Raw genomic sequence first — 19,098 nt, forward strand, 5'->3', positions numbered from 1 at the left:
AGTGACACTCCACCTCTGGTTCCACAGGAGGGAGTCTCGGTGGACCCAGGACATGGCTGTGGGGCCTTCAGCAGGGTGCTGGATCGGGGGAATGGAGGGGAGCTGTATCTGGTCAGCTGAAACCCCACGCACCCAAAGGCCGTGGGAGTCCTTGAACGTCCTGTGGTTGACAGTGTGGACCCTGTGCTTGGGTGGCTTGGGTTGGAATTTCCACTCCTGTGCCGAACACGCCAACTCTCTGCTCCCTCTCCTTCCACCCAGCTTACATCCTGTGGCGTGGCCTCTTGGGTCTCTCTGCCATATTACAGTCCAGCTCAGGGCCACTTCCTCTACGCAGCCTCCCTTGACTGACCATAATGCTAACGGATAACGTCTACTGAGGGCTTACTCCACGCCAGGCAGAATGCTCAGGGCTTTTTCTTAGATGACCTCATATCATTCCCATGACAGTCCCATGGGGACAGTACAGTTATTCCCATTTTATGGATGGGGAAACTGACCCTCAGAGAAGTAAAGTAGCTCATCCTCAAACAAGTGACCTAGCTGCACTTTGAACCCAGGCAGTCTTCCCTCAAAGCTTCCTCTCTCTGTGACGATAGCTATCACTCTGAAGGGCTCGCTGGGTGCCAGGCACCATTCAATCCTCCCTCTGAAGGGGGCCTACACTCTGGGGACGCAGGGAGCCTGCTCTAGTCCAGATGCTTGTTCAAATGTGGCTACTGAGGTCCAGAGAGGGAGAGGGGCTTGTATGGAGTCACACAGCCAACCTGTGGCACACAGACGCCTGGGACCCTGAACTCCTCTTTCCCTTTGGGGACCCTCTGGAGGACTGACACATCTCCTCTCCACTCTAGCCTCAGTTTGTGGCCGACCTTCCTACAGGTCCACCGGCCGTGTTGTCAACGGTGAGGACGCGGTTCCTTACAGCTGGCCCTGGCAGGTAAGAACAATGGCAGCCAGGCTTGTCCCCACTGTGGGCTCTGGACTCCAGCCTCTGGTCACATAGCATCCTGTCCGGGCTGCTCTGCTTCCTTTCCAGTAGTCTGCTTCAGCTTCCAAACCCTTGGACAATCCGCTTCTCATGGAGGTTTTGCCCTTTGGAACATCTTGCTGGGCCCTTTGCCATCTAAAAGTAGAATCCGGGGTGAGAGTGATGTTTAAGGATGTGGCACACCAGTGGTGGAATTTCAGGCACTGTGTTTAGGGAGGGAGATTTGGGGGGACTCATTCCTAGATTCCTTGAATCCTACAACAGGATTATATGATCTGGGAGCAACAAAAAGATGAGAGCTTTCCAGAGGCCAGTGGAAGGACGCCCACAGGGTTGGAGCCACTGTGCTGTCGACCACAGTAGAAACCAGCCACAAGTGGCTATTTAAATTTATTTCAAATTAAATAATGTAAAAAATTCAGTTCTTCAGTGCTAACCACATTTCAAACACTCATTAGCCACAGGAAACTAGTGACTGCCATATTGGACTGCAAAGACAACAGGACCTAGTGGCTGCCATATTGGAGACCAAAGATAACAGGACATGGTGGCTGCCATATTGGGGCCCAGGACATGGAGGCTGCCATATTGGGGCCCAGGACATGGAGGCTGCCATATTGGGGCCCAGGACATGGTGGCTGCCATATTGGGGCCCAGGACATGGTGGCTGCCATATTGGAGACCAGGACATGGTGGCTGCCATATTGGACAGCAAAGACAGAACATTTCTGTTATCACAGAAAGTCCAACTGAATAGGGTCAGCAAGCTTGTTCTGTGAAGGACCACACTGTCAATATTGTAGGCCTTATAGGCCTTATGGTGTCTGTATCAGTGACTTAACTCTGCCATCGTAGCACGAGAGCAGCCACAGACAACACATAAATGAATGAGTGTGAGTTTGTTCTAGTAAATCTTGGTGTACAAAAACAGACCAGGAGCCTGGTTTGACCCACAGATGATCGCTTGCCAACCCTTGGTCTGGAGGGAATTTCTAAAATCAGGAATGTGTAGGGAATGAGAAGTGAGACAAAGGACTCAGGGTGAGCTGTGCTTCAGCAGACCCCAGGGGCCTTGAGAGATCTGAGGGTCAGAAGAGTGGGAGCGGGTGGTGATAGAACAGAGGGCCTTGGGGAACTCTTGAGATCCAGAAGGTTTGGGGATGCCTTAGAGATCAGAGAATGTTGGGGTTCCCAGAGAAGTCACAGAGCCTGAGGTCATAAAGTTTAGTAAAATCAGAATATGATCCCAGAGGGAAAGCGAGAGGGCCACCTGGAGCAGTTGCGTAGGGTACGCACTGCACATTTCTTTCTGTGTGGACAGCGCCCTCTAGAGTTGTATGCATTCAAACTATGAAGTCATGGCTGGTGCCCCAGCCCAGACCACTCAAGCTCTCTCCTCTGCGGCCACCAGGTCTCCCTGCAGTATGAGAAGGACGGGGACTTCTACCACACCTGTGGCGGCAGCCTCATTGCCCCTGACTGGGTTCTGACCGCAGCCCACTGCATCTCGTGAGTTCACTTGCCCCTGTCCCTCCCCAGTCGCTGCCCCTGTGTGAGGCTCAGGTAGCCTGGGACAGTGGGTGAGTGTGGGAGCAGAGGGAGGTGGGCCGCGGGCCTCGACTGACCCCGCCTCCGCCGGCAGGAGCTCCCGGACCTACCAGGTGGTGCTGGGCGAGTATGACCGGGCTGAGAAGGAGGGCCCGGAGCAGGTGATCCCGGTCAACCGCGACGGCCTGTTCGTGCATTCAGGTTGGAACTCCAACTGTGTGGCCTGTGGGTGAGTGACCCAGGCTGGACCCAGGCTGGACCCGGGGCTCTTCCACCTGTCCCTCCATGACCCAAGGTGGAGCCGAGGAGCCCCCAGGGAGAGCGGGTCTGCCAGCAGCGAGGCCCAGGCCCCATGTGGAGGCCGGAGCCCTTGAGGACTGACACCACACCTCTCCCTACAGAGGGGACAGCAGCGCCCAGGGAGGAACAGGAGCTCGCCAGAACCGAGGGCTCCTCTGGCACACTTGCCCCAAGTCCAAGGCTTGGGTCCCCAGAACTGTGGCAAAGGGAGGGGCGCTGGACTGAGAGTCGGGCTCCGGCACCCGCCCTGAGCAGCCGGGGCACATCGCTGTCCTCTGGGCAGCAGTTTTGCCACTTGTCCGAGGGCATCCATGGAGCAGAGTTCCGGGGGCTGGAAAGGCCCAGGAGCCCACCCTGAGCGCAGCTTTCTCTGGTGGGAGAGCCGGAGGTGATGCAGAGCCCCTGAAGGTGCAGCGTAGGAGCGAGGGGCCACGAGGGTGAGACCCCAGCCCACCCTGGTAGGGCTCTCGGGGTGACAGAGACGACGAATCAGACCCTAGAGAAATGGCCTGAGTGACAAGCAGGCAGGTGAAGGTGGAGGACGGCATTTCTCAAAGTGCTGTCCTGGGGCAGCAGTGGCCATGGCCCTTGGGAGCCTTGCATTCTTAGTCCTCTCAGCCCAGACCCACCGCCTTGGAGACACTGGCTGGGACCCAGCAACCTGTGTTTCCCCAGCCTTCCAGGCAATTCCCCTGTAGCTAAAGTGCGAGAGCCATCGGGGAACAGGCCCAGGACCACCAAGAAGGCCGAGGCCAGCATGGCTGAAGGGGCTCTGGGGGCTTCTCTGGACGGCTCGGCAGGTTTAATGGCAGGGCAGCAGTGGGGGCCTGGGGCGGAAAATGCCGGCAGTGGAGGTGGGAGCTGACCCCTGACCCCGGCTCCGGATGACTCCCCCCACCGCTCCCCAGCAATGACATCGCCCTGGTGAAGCTCTCACACAGCGCCCAGCTGGGGGACACCGTCCAGCTCGCCAGGCTCCCGCCAGCAGGCGACATCCTGCCCAACGAGACGCCTTGCTACATCAGCGGCTGGGGCCGCCTCTACAGTATGTGCTGACCCCTCTAGCCAGCCCCAGGACGGTGGCAGAAGGGCAAGGGTGGGGGGCCGAAGGCCACACGAGGACTGGTCCTTGCACCTTGCTCCCATCCCTTCCAGCTGCAGCCTTGTCCCCCATCCTCCCAAATAGGAATGTGTTCGGTCAAACATTTTGGGGTGTCTGCTGGGGGCCCCATTAGATGGGAAGAGCCGTGTGCCTTGCACGCCCCCCACTGTCGGGCTCCTAGCCCCGCCTCCCGGGTCTCCCCCTCAGGCCTCTCTGTCCCCGCAGCCAACGGGCCTCTCCCAGACAAGCTGCAGCAGGCACTGCTGCCCGTGGTGGACTATGAACACTGCTCCCAGTGGGACTGGTGGGGCTTCTCGGTGAAGAAGACCATGGTGTGCGCTGGTGGGGACATCCGCTCTGGCTGCAACGTGAGTCCGCTCCCGCCTGTCCGTGCTGCTGTGGGCTGGGCCGCACCCTGAGGTTCTCTGCCACCTTCCTGAAGGTGGACGAGGTGCCTTGCCCTCTTGCTCCATCCTGCCCTCAGGACAGAGCTGGACCTGGGAGTCAGGAGCCCGTGATCCTCGTGCCAGCTCAAGTGACCTGGGGTCACTGTTTCCCCATCAACATAGCCAGGGTTCCTGGCACAGTAACCTCCAAAGTCCTATCAACTCAGGTTCTGAAATTACAACTAAATGCTAAGAATATTCTCTTTGTGCTGGGCAGACCTGTGGTGCACACCTGTAATCCCAGCTGCTTGGGAGGCTGAGAGAGGGAGGATCTGGAGTTCAAAGTCAGCCTTAGCCACTTAGGGAGGCCCTAAGTAACTTAGCGTGACCCTGTGTCAAAACAAAAAAATAAAAATGGCTGGGGAGGTGGCTCAGTGGTAAAGCACCCTGGGTTTAATCCTTGGTCCCAATATTAATGATTAGTTGCTGATAATGGGAACTTCCATTTTCTTGAGTACTTCATCTCTACGAGGTTTTGTGCTAAGATCCTATATCATCTTATTCAATCCACACAAAATTGTATAAGGCAGATATTATTTTTTCCCATCACAAAGAAGCAAAATGGGCTGGGCATGGTGGCGCATACCTGTAATTCCAGCGGCTGGGGAGGCTGAGGCAGGAGGATCATGAATTCAAAGCCAGCCTCAGCAACTTAACGAGACCCTATGAAATTCAGTGAGATCCTGCCTCAAAATGAAACATTAAAAGTGCTGGGGATGTGGTTCAGTGGTTAAGGGCCCCTGGGTCCAATCCTGGTACCAAAACGAACAAAAAATAAGCAAACCGAAGCCCAGAGAATTCAACTCATGGGAGGGTTCCTCAAAAGCTCCAAAGTTCAGAACCAATTCCTTAAGCCCAGATGCAGCTCAGCCCTCCCTGATGTTCCAGGGTGACTCTGGAGGACCCCTCAACTGCCCTGCGGAAGATGGCTCCTGGCAGGTGCATGGTGTGACCAGCTTCGTCTCTTCCTATGGCTGCAACACCCTCAAGAAGCCCACCGTGTTCACACGTGTCTCGGCCTTCAATGCCTGGATCGAGGGGGTGAGGAGGCGAAGGGGCCAGGAGGGCCTGGACGGAAGCCACAGAGCCTGGAGGGGGCCAAGGCCTGTGGGGACACTCCAAAGGGTTTTGGGGATCTTTCCTGCTATAATGGGGCCCCAAGAACCTCCACGTTTTCTGGGGAGTTTGAACAGCTTCTGCACTTAATTCAGGAGTGTTTGCGGAGTCTTCTCGGGACCAGGTCCTTTCTCGTCATGGGGGATAGAGAGCTATGCCCCACAAACGGCCGCCAGAAGGGGGGCAGATGAGAAAATAGACAAGAATGGTGGAGGCAAGGCTGGGTGCCGAGGCCGAGGCCTGCAGTCCCAGCATCTGGGAAGGCTGAGGCCAGAGGGTCGCAAGTTCAAGACCAGCCTCAGCAACTTAGTGAGAACTTGTCTCAAAATAAATAATAAAAAGGGGTGGGGATGTGGCTCAGTGCCCCTGGGTACAACCCCAAATACCAAATAAATAAAAATAAAATAAAGAAGGTGGAGAGAGCCGTGACAGGGGACACTCCAGGCCCCGGTGAGAGCACAGATCTCCTGGGGACAGGAGGTCAGAGAGGGTCAGTATCGTTCATGATAACAGGAACAGACCAGGTGAAGGCGCGCCAGGCACAGTGGGAGGCGCACCTGAGCCCAGAGTTGAGTCAGAACCCCTGGTAAGGACTGCTATTGCTCCTACTAGAGAGATGAGGAAACTGGGGCTCAGAGAGGTCAGGTTGCTCGTTCAGGGTCACACAAACCAGTGGTGAGTGGCAGGGCCGGGAGTTAGCCTAGTTCCATCTGGTTCCGGAATCTGTCCTCCTAATCAGACGACTTTGTCTCCTGTTCCCCCACCGCCCCCCCTTTTTTCCAGATCATAGCTAACAACTAGAACCAAGGCCCAGCCGGCTGTGTCCGCCTCCCGCCCTTCACAAAGAATAAAGATCTCAGAAAGGCTCGAGTCTGTCTTCCTTCATCGCCTTATCTTTTCCCCTCTGACTCTTTTCAAAAATCTTAGAGGGACACCAGCTCCAAGCCTCTCAGATGAAGATGAGAAAACATGAGGCCCTCAGAGAAGAGAGGCGTTGCTACGGGGTGCCTGCCGTCCTGGTGTCTAGGGGTTTCCTAGGACACAGGACTTTCGGTGCAGAAAGCCCCCGGAAAACTGGGACAAGTCATTCACTCTCGTATACAGTCACACACAAATCAGTGGCTTTTAATAAAGGTGTTAAAAATAGAATAAAATCTGCAGGAAAACTGACCTTGCCAGCCTCTTGGAAGGCTTGTGGTAGGGAGGGAAGGAGCACGCGTTTTCTGCTTCTATTCTTAGGCTGGAGAAGGAGAAGGAGAAGGGGGGCCATGGTTGCTCATTCATTCAACAAACATTCTTTCCTTGTTCCAGGGGGTGGCTCACAGGGGGAAGAGGATATGGTTCCTATGCTGATGTGGCTCATGATTTAAGGAGAAATGAATGTATCAGAGTCATCCATTAAACATCTACTAGCGGGCTGGGGATATAGCTCAGTTGGTAGAGTGCTTGCCTTGCAAGCACAAGGCCCTGTGTTCAATCCCCAACACCACAAAACAAAAACAAAAAACCAAAAAACATTTACTAGCTACCTGCCTGTAGCAGGTCGAGGGCTGGGAATAGAGGTAAGTCAACCACCCTCACAGACAGTCTAGCTACACAGGGAAGGAGGCACACACACAGGGGCACTGGGGTGGTTTGCCAAGCTCTTGCTCCCTCTGTGGGTATTTGGTGGCTGCTGGTCAACCTGGTCCCAGAGTGAGCTGCTGTGGAGCAGAAATGCCACCAAACTCCTGTTGAACATGTAGCACAACCAAGAAATAAATTCTGTTGACATAAGCCACTAAGCCTGGGGGTATTGTTTGTTAAAGCAGCATGGGCTTAACTTATTCTGGCTAACAAAATGAGTTTGGTGATTACCCTTCTGCTCCGTGTTGTTATATTTTTATCACACATATCCATATCCATAAATAATACATTGCATTGTTTTGGTTTTTTGAAAGTACAGGCAAAGCTTCGGGCTGTCTGATCTGACACGCAACACACTTCTCCATTTAATGAAGAAGTTTCTGAGGTGTAACTGTGCCGTTTTATCTACCTCTAGTTCATTGCTGCTAGCTTGTCGAGCACCTCATTACATAATACCACCAGTGATTTATGCCTTTCCCTACAACAGTGGACATTTATTTACACAGAGCCAATTTTTTGTGATTACAACCAGTGCTTCAGTGGACGTCCTTGGACTTACCTCCAGGTGCACATGTGCGAGATTTCTCTAGGGAATATTCCAAGAAATGGAATTGCTGAGTGGGAGGGTGTACTCATTTTCAACTTTCCCAGTTACCAAATTGTTCTTCAACAGGATTGTACCCACAGTACTTCTTACAACACCCCCCCTTCCCCTTTTCCCATTCCCTGCCCCCCACACAGCACACACTGCCTGCTCCTGGGATTTCAACCGTCTGCCACGAACCTTTCCTCTGCCCTCCATCTGCTCAAGCTCTTACCAGAACCCAAGCGCGGGTCTGGCAAGGCCAGGGAGAGGGCAGGCAAGGAAAAGAACCAGGCAGAGCGAGGCTTCTGCGTCATGGGGCCCTGGGGGAGGGCGCGAGGAAGTTCTGGAACGACAGGCACATTCATCATTTTTACTGAGTCAGATGCAGAGCCTGGGACGTGTAGCCACCAGGTGCGGTCAAGCAGGCAGGGCTGCAAAGGCCGCGGGCTCTCCTACCCACCGCTCAGGGCGGGCCCTTGGATAATTTTCCAGAACAGTTGGAGAATAATGGGAAGCAGTCCTGTGTGACCCACACTGTGGCCAAGCTGTGGGCCCAGGAGGAAGCTGGGGGCTGCTATGACCCTCTTCGGGCCACACAAGGGCAGCAGCAGAGAGTCAAGGAGTCTTTCCTAAAACTCAACAATTTAACAAGTCAGTCTTCCTTTCCTTAAATCTCCAAATCTCAATGATTTAAATCATTTACAGACCATATAGCTGGGGAGTGGGTGCGTGGAACGAGATGGACTCCGTCACTCTCTGTACATGTATGGTGACACTACTGGTCTGACTCTGCACCAGGTTCAGCCAGAGGAAGAAGTTGTGCTCCATTTGTGTCCAAAGTGTCAGAATGCGTTCTACTGTCATGATGACTAATTAGAACAATTAAAAAAAAAAAAAGACCATATAAAAAATCAACAATCAACTTTGAAAAAGCACACAGCCAATGCCTTTTTAAAGATGGTAAAGGGTCAGTGTTGGTATGCTTTCTTTTTCATGGCATGATGCTAACAATTTCATTCTCCTCTTAAAATCATCAAAGCGCCAATGAGCCCTTCTTTTAATTGTAAAAGTCAACTATTCCATTTTGTTTCTCTTTTCTTTTCCAGAACATTAATATTGGCCACATTTTAGAGACATTTACTTTGGGAAACAGATCTTTTTGAAAAAAAATCACTCCATTACAGGGCATGGTGACACATGCCTATAATCCCAGCAACTTGGGAGGCTGAAGCGGGAGGACCACGGGTTGGAGGCCAGCCTCAACAATTTAGTGAGATCCTGTCTCAAAATAGAAAATAAAAAGGGCTGGCGACATAGCTCAGTGGTAAAGCGCCCCTGGGTCCAATTCCTGGGTCCCCCCCTCCTGAGTCACCCCCTTTCCCACTTCTCTTACAGCTCCCCTTCTTTTGTGAATTCCTTCCACTTCTTTTTCTTTGCATTTAGAAAACCCACCAGCAATTAGATTTACTGAACACAGGCTGTACACCTACTGGTTTTCTGTGTCAATTATGAGGGAGTGGATGACCCAAACTGGGATGCTGGATCCCCCCAAGTAGGGATCAGGACGTGTCTCCATATTCTAATGGAGACCCACAGTGATGAGGGACCCCAGGAGATGGGGTCACACTGGGGCTGGAAGACTGGAGGTCTCGATGGCCCATTCACCAGATGAGAGAGGCAGCCAGGGATTCCTATCAGATGCGACTGTCAAACCTTCTTTTGTTAATAAGCACCAATGACATAGTTCTGAGAAACCTTGCCTAAAATCAGAGACTGTTGGAAACGTTGCTGTTAGATCACATCTGTGAGAACAGAACATCCCACTCTTGTCTAGTCAGCAGGAGCCAGATTCCACACAAGAGAAGCAGCCTAGATTTCCAACCCAGGTGCAGAGCTTCAGAAGAGGCTTTTGAACATTCTAGTCTATATTTATTTTAACTTTGTGGTGTCCAAGGAAACAGAACTATCAGTCTGACTTCTGGTCCAAGCCAGATGTTAAACTCTTTACACAGCCAGGCTTGCTTTGCGCCCATCAACCCAGCTTCATTTCAATTTTACCTCAACTCCGCCCTTCTCCTTCTTTGAGACACTCCAGTTCCTTTGGTGTGCTATTTTCCTTGCTACGTCAAGTTCATAAACCTAATTCTGTTAAGTCACAGCTGGGTTGCTGGTGATCTGTATCAGACTGGCTTCACCATAAAAGTCTTCTCTGTATCTCCTTTCCTTCATTAATTCAACCAGTGCTCACCCAGCCTATGCTCAGTTTTAAGTGCTACGGACTTGATGGCAATAGGAACAGACGAGGCCCACGGTCTTGTGGACCTGCCTCCAACAGGTAAGATGGAAAGTAACTCTTAAGCATCAGGTGATGTTGCTGCTCAAACATCCTGAAGTATATTCTGCATACTAAGATGGCTACCATGTCGCTGGGTGAAATAAATATATAGGTGTGTGTGTGTGTGTGTGTGTGTGTATGTGTGTATATATATATATATATATATATATGTGTGTGTGTGTGTGTGTGTGTGTGTGTGTATTTTTTTTTTTTTTTTTTTTTTGAAACAGGGTCTCACTAAGTTGCAGACACTGGCCTCAAACTTGCAATCCTCTTTCCTCAGAATCCTTCTGAGTCACTGGGATTACAGGTGTGTGCCACTGTGCCCACCAAAAGCTTCACTTCTTAAACAGGAGGCTGGCGTGCCTCGTATGATAGCAACTCTAAAGACCTGGGGCAAAGGCACACAGGGCTAGGATTTAGCGTCTGATACACATGGGGTCCCTCCCTGGACAGGCTGTCAAACCCCTCGGACATATGCCCACTGCTGTCTGGGTACAAAGGGGCAAGGCCTGCTTTATAGACCGTGCCATGCATGCATGCGTCGTCTGGGGTGACTCCACGGGGTGCGCCGCACAGACCCACTGTCTCCAAACAGCAGCCGGCAGCCTCTCGGTTTCTTCCTTTGGGTGGTGCAAAGGCCCAAGGGTGGAACCTCAGGGTGGGGCGCTGACTCAGCTGCGGGCAGGCTCGCGGAGGATCTCCAGTTCCGCTCCTTTCTTCCCATTTTGTAGCTGGGCACACTGCGGCTCCGAAATACGAAGAACGTCTCCCCGGCAAGAAAGCCGCCTCGGCGGCACCCCGAGATCCGCGCGGCCGGGGGAAAGAAAACGGAGGACGCCCACAGACCACCGAGGGTTAAAATCACGAAGTTGGCGAGCACCGCCGAGGCCTAGAGAGGCCCGGTCCCGCTAACCTAGTCCCCCGACTTCCGGGGCGTGGCTTCCGCTTCCGGGGGGGCGCCGCGGAGCTCGGGGCCCGAGGTGGTGTTCCTTTCCTGGCTGTGGTTGTGGGTTTGAGTCCGGTTCTGGGCCTCCCCGCCCCGACTCCCCGCCCTCCCACGTGGCACCTGCGCAGGTGAACGCTTCCCCCTCCTTTCCCTCTTCATTCTCGCTCGCGCCTGGTGGCTGCGAGCGGGTGGCCGCGTGGTGGCAGCCCTCGGAGCGGGGAGGCCCTGCCCGTGCGACCCGCGGCCGCTCGACCTGGCGCCGCCCTGCTTTTCCCTTACCCCCCCGGAAGTGGCGGGCCGGGTCCTGGAACCCCGGAAGCCCATTTCGGCGTCCAGCTTGGACCCTCTGAGCCGCGTCGGCGCAGTGGGAGGAGTTGGGCCGAGCCCCCGCCCAGGCGCCAGGCATCTCATTGAATTGCCTTCTAGCTTTGTGACCCTGAGCAAGTCCCCTCCCTCCCTGCCTCGGTTTGCTTATCTGTGAATGGAAAAGGCAGTGTCTGCCCCCCGGGTTATCCCTAGGATAGGGTGAGGGAAAGCTCTGGGTCTCCAGCCCCTGAGATTCAGCAGCGTTAGCCGTTGTTGCTGTTGACGGAGGCAGAAGTTGCAGCTGGAGTTTAACCTGGGTGGCTCGAGGGGGACATGTTGAGGAGGATGCAGTTGCAGCGTGCAGCACAGTGCCAGATGGGACCTGAATGCACACCGAACGGGGCTCTAACCGGAGAGGGTGAGCTTGGTTAGGCAGGGTGCCTTCTAAAATGGATAGGATTTATAAGATGGATCCCTTGTGGACCCAGGCCATCTTTTAGAACTGACCTTGAAAATTGTCCTGCTGACCATGGAGACTATTCCTAGAAGCCAGGGTTGTGAAGGCCACGGGCTTGGAACTAGAACAATGAATAAAAAGATCTTTTCCTGAGTGGGTCAGTGACTTCTACCCGGACTTTAGGCAGGAGGGGAAACCTGAAAATTTTTCTCCCTCTTGTTATGAAAGTGACACATACTTGTAATTAAGAAGACCACACAGAAAGGTATACGGTGAGAAATGTTTCCCCTTCTCCTGTTTACCTTTCAGAAGTAAACACAATTTATTCGATAACCTTCAGATGTTGTTTGTGGCTAGATCAGGCTACATATGCTTATGTGCATTTATTTTCAATTTCCTCAGATGGGATCATATACCTGTTGATCTGTACCTTGGTCATGTGGTAATATTATGGATGACTTCACTTAGGTACTCAGGTCAGCTTCTTTCCTTTTTTTTCCTTAACTGATTTTTTAAAATACCTTTATTTATTATGTGGTGCTGAGGATTGAAAGCAGTGCCTTAGTCGTGCTAGGCAAATGCTCTACCACTGAGCCACAACCCCAGCTTAATTTTTTACAAGGCTGTGTAATATTCCATGTTTTGCTTGATAATACTTTTAATCATTTACCTGTTGGTTGCTTCAGTTGTGCCCAATGTTTTGCTTTCCTTAACAAAATATTTCCTTTTTATCCAAGGTAGCTGGATTACTCTGTTTTCTGTGACCATAGCAAAATATGTGAGCCTGGGTACTTTATATAGAAAAGAGGCTTATTTAGTTCAGTTTTGGAGGCTCAAGGGTATGGCACTGCCTCTGGCGGGGATCTTGTGGATGGCAGGCATCACATTGGCAGACACTTGTGTAGGATCCAGAGATCATGTGTTGACACAGGAAACCAGAGACCAGGGAGGCGCCAGTCTCCCTCTTACAGCAACTCACTCTCTAGAACAACTTACTAACGCACCCAGAAGATCAGTGTCCATCTTTTCCTGAGGCAGCACTCTGTAGCCTAATGACCTCCTACTTCTCTAGCCTTCTTTATTTTATTTTGAGACAGGGTCTTGCTGAGTTGCTGAGGCTGGACTCAAACTTGTGATCCTCCTGCCTCAACCTCTGGAGTCACTGGGATTACAGGTATGAGCCACAGTGTCCAGCTCCACCACCTCTTAATGTCACTGCCCTGAGGACCTGGCTTCTAATGCCTGAACCCTCAGTGATAAACCGCATCTAAACTACAGCAGCACCCCTGAGCTATGGCGTATTCTTCTTCTGCCCTTTTCATCACCTTAGGTTGGTAACAACGTACTTTTGGGGATGAGCACACCCTATTGACTGAACAAACACCCTGGATAATATGAAAACTGGCATATATCCAGGCTACAGGGTACAGGATCAATTTAAGGCCTTTAGAAAATGGGTCAGGGAAACTTGAGAGACGAGGTGACAAGGTGTGAAGAACTAGTTAATGCAGAGCAACTAGATAGTGTTAGTGATTGTTCTATCAGTTGCCGTCCAAGAAACAGATTTGAGAGATTCTGAGGTGAGAGGGATCTTAAATGTCAACACTCCTGCTCTGGAGCCCAGGGAGGGATGTTAATGAAAAAGATGAATGGATCATTGCAGTGGTTGTATTGGATATAACCTGATGTGAGAATCAATTTAGCCATTCCTATTGTCATTTGAACACTTTTTTTTTTTTTTTTTTTTTAGGTACGAGGGTTTGAATCCAGGGCCTCATACATGCTAGGCAAATGCTCTACCACTGAGCCACATTCCAAGCCCCTCAGAATTTTTTAAAATTTAGAGACAGAGTCTCATTGAGTTGCCCAGCCTGGCCTTGAACCTGTGATCCTCCTGTCTGAGCCACGCAAGAAGTTGGGATTGACATGTTGCAAATCCCCTCTGCATCAAAGCTGGTTTGAAGGTCCTGGGGCTGTCCAGAGGGTTGGAATTCTGCACAGCTAGGATTCTGACAAGCTCTCTACACTGCTACTGAAGGATGTTGATCCTGAAGTAGAGGGGTGTTTTGTTTTGGTTTTAGCCTTAGGCACTGCTCTGGTGGTAGCTCTGAGAGTTGGAGGGAGGTAGAAAAGATTGTAGACGGAGTTTTTCTCGGTTTTAGCATATCTTCATCAGTAGTTTTATGAGTCTGGGAGATGTGTAAAAATGACTGGAAGAAGCAAGCACCCATGAATTCTAAAGCCCCTCCACCGTGTGTGTATGTCATTCTTGTTGTTTTAGCCTGAGGTCCGATACATCAGAATGCCAGGAAATGGAAGCAAGATTCTGCAGCAAGGTCACTGATTCTGCTGTCTCAGGTGGGGCTGTAGCTCAGTAGTAGAGTGCTTATCTAGCATATGTGAGGCACTGGATTTGATCTTCAGCACCACGTAAAAGTAAATAAAATAAAGGTATTGTGTTCATCTACAACTTAAAAACAATATTTTAAAAAGAATCTTTTTTAATGGAAAGATAGTAGAATAAATCTGACATAATTTTCCTGTGTACATATATGACTACTGTAGTGAATCTCAGCATCATTGTACGTCCACAATATTGGGAACCTAATTAGAATAAGATATAGTCTATGCTTGTATAAACATATTAAAATAGACTCCACTGTCATGTGTAACTAAATAACAGCAGATAATCTGCATTTCTCTGTCGGTGGTGGCACCTGCCTGTGATCCATCAACTTGGGAGACTGAGGCAGGAGGATTGCAAGTTCCATGCAGCCTCAGCAACTTGTTGTGGCCCTGAGCAACTTAGTGAGACTCTGTCTTAAAATTTAAAAACGCCGAGTATGTGGTTAAGCGCCCCTGGGTTTAATCCCTAGTACTGCCCCAACCCCCCCCCCCCCGAAAAAAAAAAAAAAAAAAAACCACACTTCCTCGTTTTGGTGAACAGTTCCACATTTTCTCCATTGTGTCAACTGATTCAGCAAAAAGAAAATAAAAATAGACTTTCCAGTCGCTGTTTTAGGAAACCTTGTTAAGTTTGCAAAGCCGATGCAACCTGGGTCTGGATAAGATCCATGAGATCAGGGTGGCTTAACAGCCTTTGTGGTCTGTTTTTGCTGACCTTGACTTTTCTGATTGTGCCCAAGTCTGAAACATTTGTGGAGTTCCAGAATGGAGACTGAAGGTTACCCAGGGCTGTAAAGAAATAGAAAAGTGTAGCATGATCAAATAAGTTCACCGCCAAATGAGATGGTAGCTGAGGAGCCAGAAGTCACTCTAGGATTGGTTTCCTGGTTCAGGTTCCATGGGACCCTGCTAGGCTCCCTGCAGAGGACCTCTCCGCTGTGTCACAAAGGAATTCTCTCAACCCTTCAACCTCCAGGCACAAGTTCCGGAAGTCCTGTTATGAGGTTGCAGCTGGGCCCCAGGACATCTCAAGGAGCTTGCTGGACAGTGGTCGAGACCTGCCAGTCACACAAAGGAGAGATGCTGGTGGAGGAGCAGTTCCAGGCTGTGCTGCCTAAGTTGAGGTGTCAGCCTGAGTCCGAATCACTGGCTCGGCCTGCTTCTTGCTCTATGCCCTGTGAGAAGTAAAGCAGAGGTTCCCTTTGCTGTAGAGTCCAACTTCAGCCCTGGGAAATCTGCACCTCCATCTTTGAGCTTGTCTTCGATTCGCTGAAATAAGAATCCCTCAAAGCCCGGGGCTGGACCTCCTTGTGGCTGAAGTAGCTTTAGTTCCTAGGATTGAATTCCAGAAGGAATTGCTTTGCCCTCTTATTAGGACAAGTGGCCTGCTGCTTGGAGCAAGGGCTTCTTTTTCTTCTAGATGCCTCTTTTTGTGATATGTTTAATATTTTTTTGTGTGCGTCCAAAGAGGTAATCAGCTTTAATTTTCAGAGTTGATGATTCTCACTTTGGTGGCAAGAATGGAAGCTTCTGAAACCCCACCAGTAGCTCATTTGGGGTGCCCTCAAAGTATTAAAGTCTGGTTTGATGAACTTGTCCTGTGATAACTGCCCTGGTCAGTGTGTGGGAAAGGTGAGAGAATTCTCAGGATGGGTGTGAGCTGGAGGTAAGAACTGTGGCTGTGTTCCCTGAGCTGGGAGGCAGAACAGTCAAGGCCTTTGTTTTCAAAACAGGATTTCAGTTGGACAAAGTGAGAAAGGGATAAACAGGGTCACAAGAGGTAAGACAGCCGAGCTGTCCCTTTTGCTCTCTCCGTTTCCACTCGCTTTGCGCTGCTGCTTGTCTTCTTGTAGGATACCGCCCTCTGAAGCTGACGCTGTTTGTTCTGTTCCGCCTGCAACAGAGGTCAGTCTTGCTTTTCTGTGTCCTGAGACTGTGTTTTGACTGACAGCTGAAATACCAATGGCTGTGGTGGTGACCGAGTAAACAGCAGCTGCTTCCCCTTCACAGCCTTCTGGAGGAACCTTTCTACCTCTGGCTTGGTTCTTGGGCTTATGTATCTGCTCCTCTAAAAGGGTTGGTGACAGTTCAGAAATAACTTTTGGTTAGAAGCTGGTTAGCGCAGTATGGCACTTATGCTGCCTCTGCTGATGTTTATTCAGTACCTTCCTGTGCCTCTAGGAGTGTTCTGGGGGCCAGAATACAAATAAAAACCCCAGTTTTATGGAAGTGTGTAGTATTTTTGAAGAAGCATTAAAAAAATCTTTTGTTAGAAACCCTAGAATAAAACTGTCTTTTGTATTTGGTGAGGGTTTTTTTTGTTGGGATTGGTAAGTCTTAAGAAGCTCTTTGGAGCAGGGCATGGTAGTGCACGCCTGTGATCCGTGGCTTTCGAGGCTGAGGCAGGAGGATCACAAGTTCAAGGCCAGCCTCAGCAACTTAGACTGTCTGAAAATAAAACAAAAAGGGCTGGGGATATGGCTCAGTGGTTAAGTGCCCCTGAGTTCCACCCTCAGTGCCAAAAACAAAACAACTAAAAAAAAAAATCTTTATTTTACTATAACAGATTGCTAAGCCCTTTAGTTAGATTATTTATTTGGCCATGCTAAGGATTGAGCCCAGGGCCTAATGCATGCTAGTGTGTGCTGTCCCACTGAGCTATATTCCAGAAAAATAGCATTTCTTGGCACACAAAGTGTGGGGGGCGGGGGAAATAAACAAAAAATGACCCTTAATCACTGCCCAGATAATTTCTACTGACCTTTCTTTCTTTTCCTTTCCCTTCCTTCCTGGGATCTGAACCCAGGACCTCACACATGCTTGGTAAGTGAGCTAACTACTGATTTTTTTTTTTTTTTTTTCGGTACTGGGAATTGAACCCAGGGGTGCTTTACCACATCCCCACATCCCCAGCCCTTTTTATTTTTATTTTGAGACAGTGTCTAAGTTGCTGAGATTGACCTCAAACTCGTGATCCCCCTGCCTCGGCCTCTTGAGCTGCTGGGATCACGGGCATGAACCACTGTGTGTGGCTCTACTGACATTTTTTTAAAGGTGAAAGAAATATTTGTGGATTATTAGTTTCTTCCAGAAAATCATATGTGAGCAGATAAACACACACATTATATAATTGGCTTTTTTATTTATATAGAATACATATTATGCATGTTTGGTATATATTTCTTCATTGCCCAGTGAGTCTTAGTGGTCTTTTGCTACCGATGTAGAAAGGTTTGCATTCTCTACTTAGCAGCTGTGTAATGGCCCCTTGTGTGGCTTTACAGTAAGAAGTGCAAGGTCGAGGGTTTAGGCGTGGAGTCCCACCTCTGGAGCACGGGCAAGGTTCAGAGAGGGGAGTGACAGAGCCAGGACTCAGCCTCCATGTTCTGAAACAATACCAGAGTCTCCCAGCCGCCCGTGGTACCAGCTCTTTGCCAAGGAAGCGAGTTTCCAGGTGAGGTTCTTTCCCCCACGTAAAGCAGGAAGTGGGGAAGCTGCAGTTCACCTCCATTTTGTCTGGCCCCGCCCCGACACTTTACTGAATGTTGAAGAGTGGGCCGGCTCCAGAGTCTGGGCCCCTAGAGTTGAGGAGAGAGATTGCCCCCCTCGCGCCACTTCCTGGGGTGGCACTGCTGTATCTGCACCAGCCGACACCACCCCAGTTACCGCCTGTCACTGCCTTTTCTCGAGGCCGTCTAGACCCTGATTCTGAAGAACCCTAAGAACTTGTGGATGTGGACGTGTGTGAGACGTGGAAGGAGGAGGGCAGTGAAGCACTGTCCCTACCAGGTGGCTGTGGGTGGAAGCCAGTGCCGGGAGGACAGGTCACCTGAGATTCCTAACAACCCACTGGTGCCATGGAAAAATATGTCATCTGTTGGGCAGCTGCCCCCTAAGCTGGGAGGGGTGCCAGGCCCTGGCTGCTGCAGAGGAAGCCAGCTCCAGGGGATGCAGAGGCCACCAGGCGTCTTCCACGATGGGGGTGGTGGCTGGAGGATTCTGGCGCAGCTGGCCTTCCCAGGAATGGCACATGTGGTCAGTTTCCACAGGCGGCTTGGTCAAGGCACTTGACAATGGTTGACTGTTCTACTGGACATTTTCTTCCCACCCACTGCCATGCATTTATTGGACATTTTCCCTTGGCCCAGAATGTCCCTCCCGTTCATCTCCCCCTCATCAACAGCCTACTCCTATTCCCCTTCCTTCTTTCCTTCTGTTTTTTGGTTTGCGATCTCACTATGATGCCAGGCTGGCCTTCAACTCCTGAGCTCAAGGGGTCATCTTGCGTCAGCCTCCTGAGAAGCTCAGACTCCAGGCACATCCTACCATGCCCAGCCTGCCTGCCTGCCATTCTCAGTGCGAGGAGTGAACCCAGGCCTCGCACATGCTCAGCAACTGCTCAGCCGCCGAGCTATGCCCCAGCCCCTCGTTCTTTATGACATAGACGTGGTGACTGGCATGAGGCCGCCTTTGATTTCTGCTTTGAAGCTACATTTGAAGTCCTTCCGTGCATTCCAATAACACCTCAGTTGTAGTTCTCAGTCCCTGTTCACTCAGCAAGTATGTATTATGTACCCACTGTGCCATCCCTGTTCTGAGTGTGACACTCCAGGACATCATCTCCTTTCTGTCCCCTGGCAGTCAGTGAGTGCCCCAAGAGGGAATCTGCACTCCTGGCATCTGATAGAGAACCTGTGCGTGACTGGTCCTCAGCGCACAGTCTGACGTCTGTGGGACACGTGGCTGCTGCCTGATTTATGGCATTTCTTTGTAGTGAATGTAATTAACTATAGTTCCTGGGTGTCCATTGAATGTTACCTTGGGGAGGGAACACGGAATGAGACTAATTCTCGTGGAAGGGTCGGGGATAGAGGTGAAAATAAGCCAAAGGTGGGGGAGGCTGCTTCCTGCTCTGTTCTGCACCTGACCT

General features: G+C 50.9%; 1 protein-coding gene and 1 long non-coding RNA gene across 2 annotated transcripts; one reads left to right on the plus strand and one right to left on the minus strand.

Annotated features, from left to right (window-relative positions):
- Positions 1-990: 990 nt before the first annotated feature.
- On the minus strand, positions 991-10,060 carry LOC306648258. Its single transcript, XR_013760339.1, has 3 exons — positions 7,689-10,060; positions 6,675-6,743; positions 991-1,126 (listed from the first exon to the last, which is right to left on the minus strand). It is a non-coding gene; the product is annotated as an uncharacterized lncRNA (long non-coding RNA).
- On the plus strand, positions 2,232-6,293 carry LOC306653762 (proproteinase E-like; the record flags this gene model as incomplete). Its single annotated transcript, XM_079126714.1, has 7 exons — positions 2,232-2,274; positions 2,371-2,500; positions 2,634-2,768; positions 3,748-3,884; positions 4,167-4,309; positions 5,276-5,490; positions 6,287-6,293. The coding sequence occupies 7 exons, from the start codon at positions 2,232-2,234 to the stop codon at positions 6,291-6,293; spliced, it is 810 nt and encodes a 269-aa protein (XP_078982840.1).
- Positions 10,061-19,098: the final 9,038 nt, after the last annotated feature.

This window comes from Sciurus vulgaris (genome assembly GCF_902686455.1).
Source record: "Sciurus vulgaris genome assembly, chromosome: 1".
Taxonomy (NCBI): domain Eukaryota; kingdom Metazoa; phylum Chordata; class Mammalia; order Rodentia; family Sciuridae; genus Sciurus; species Sciurus vulgaris.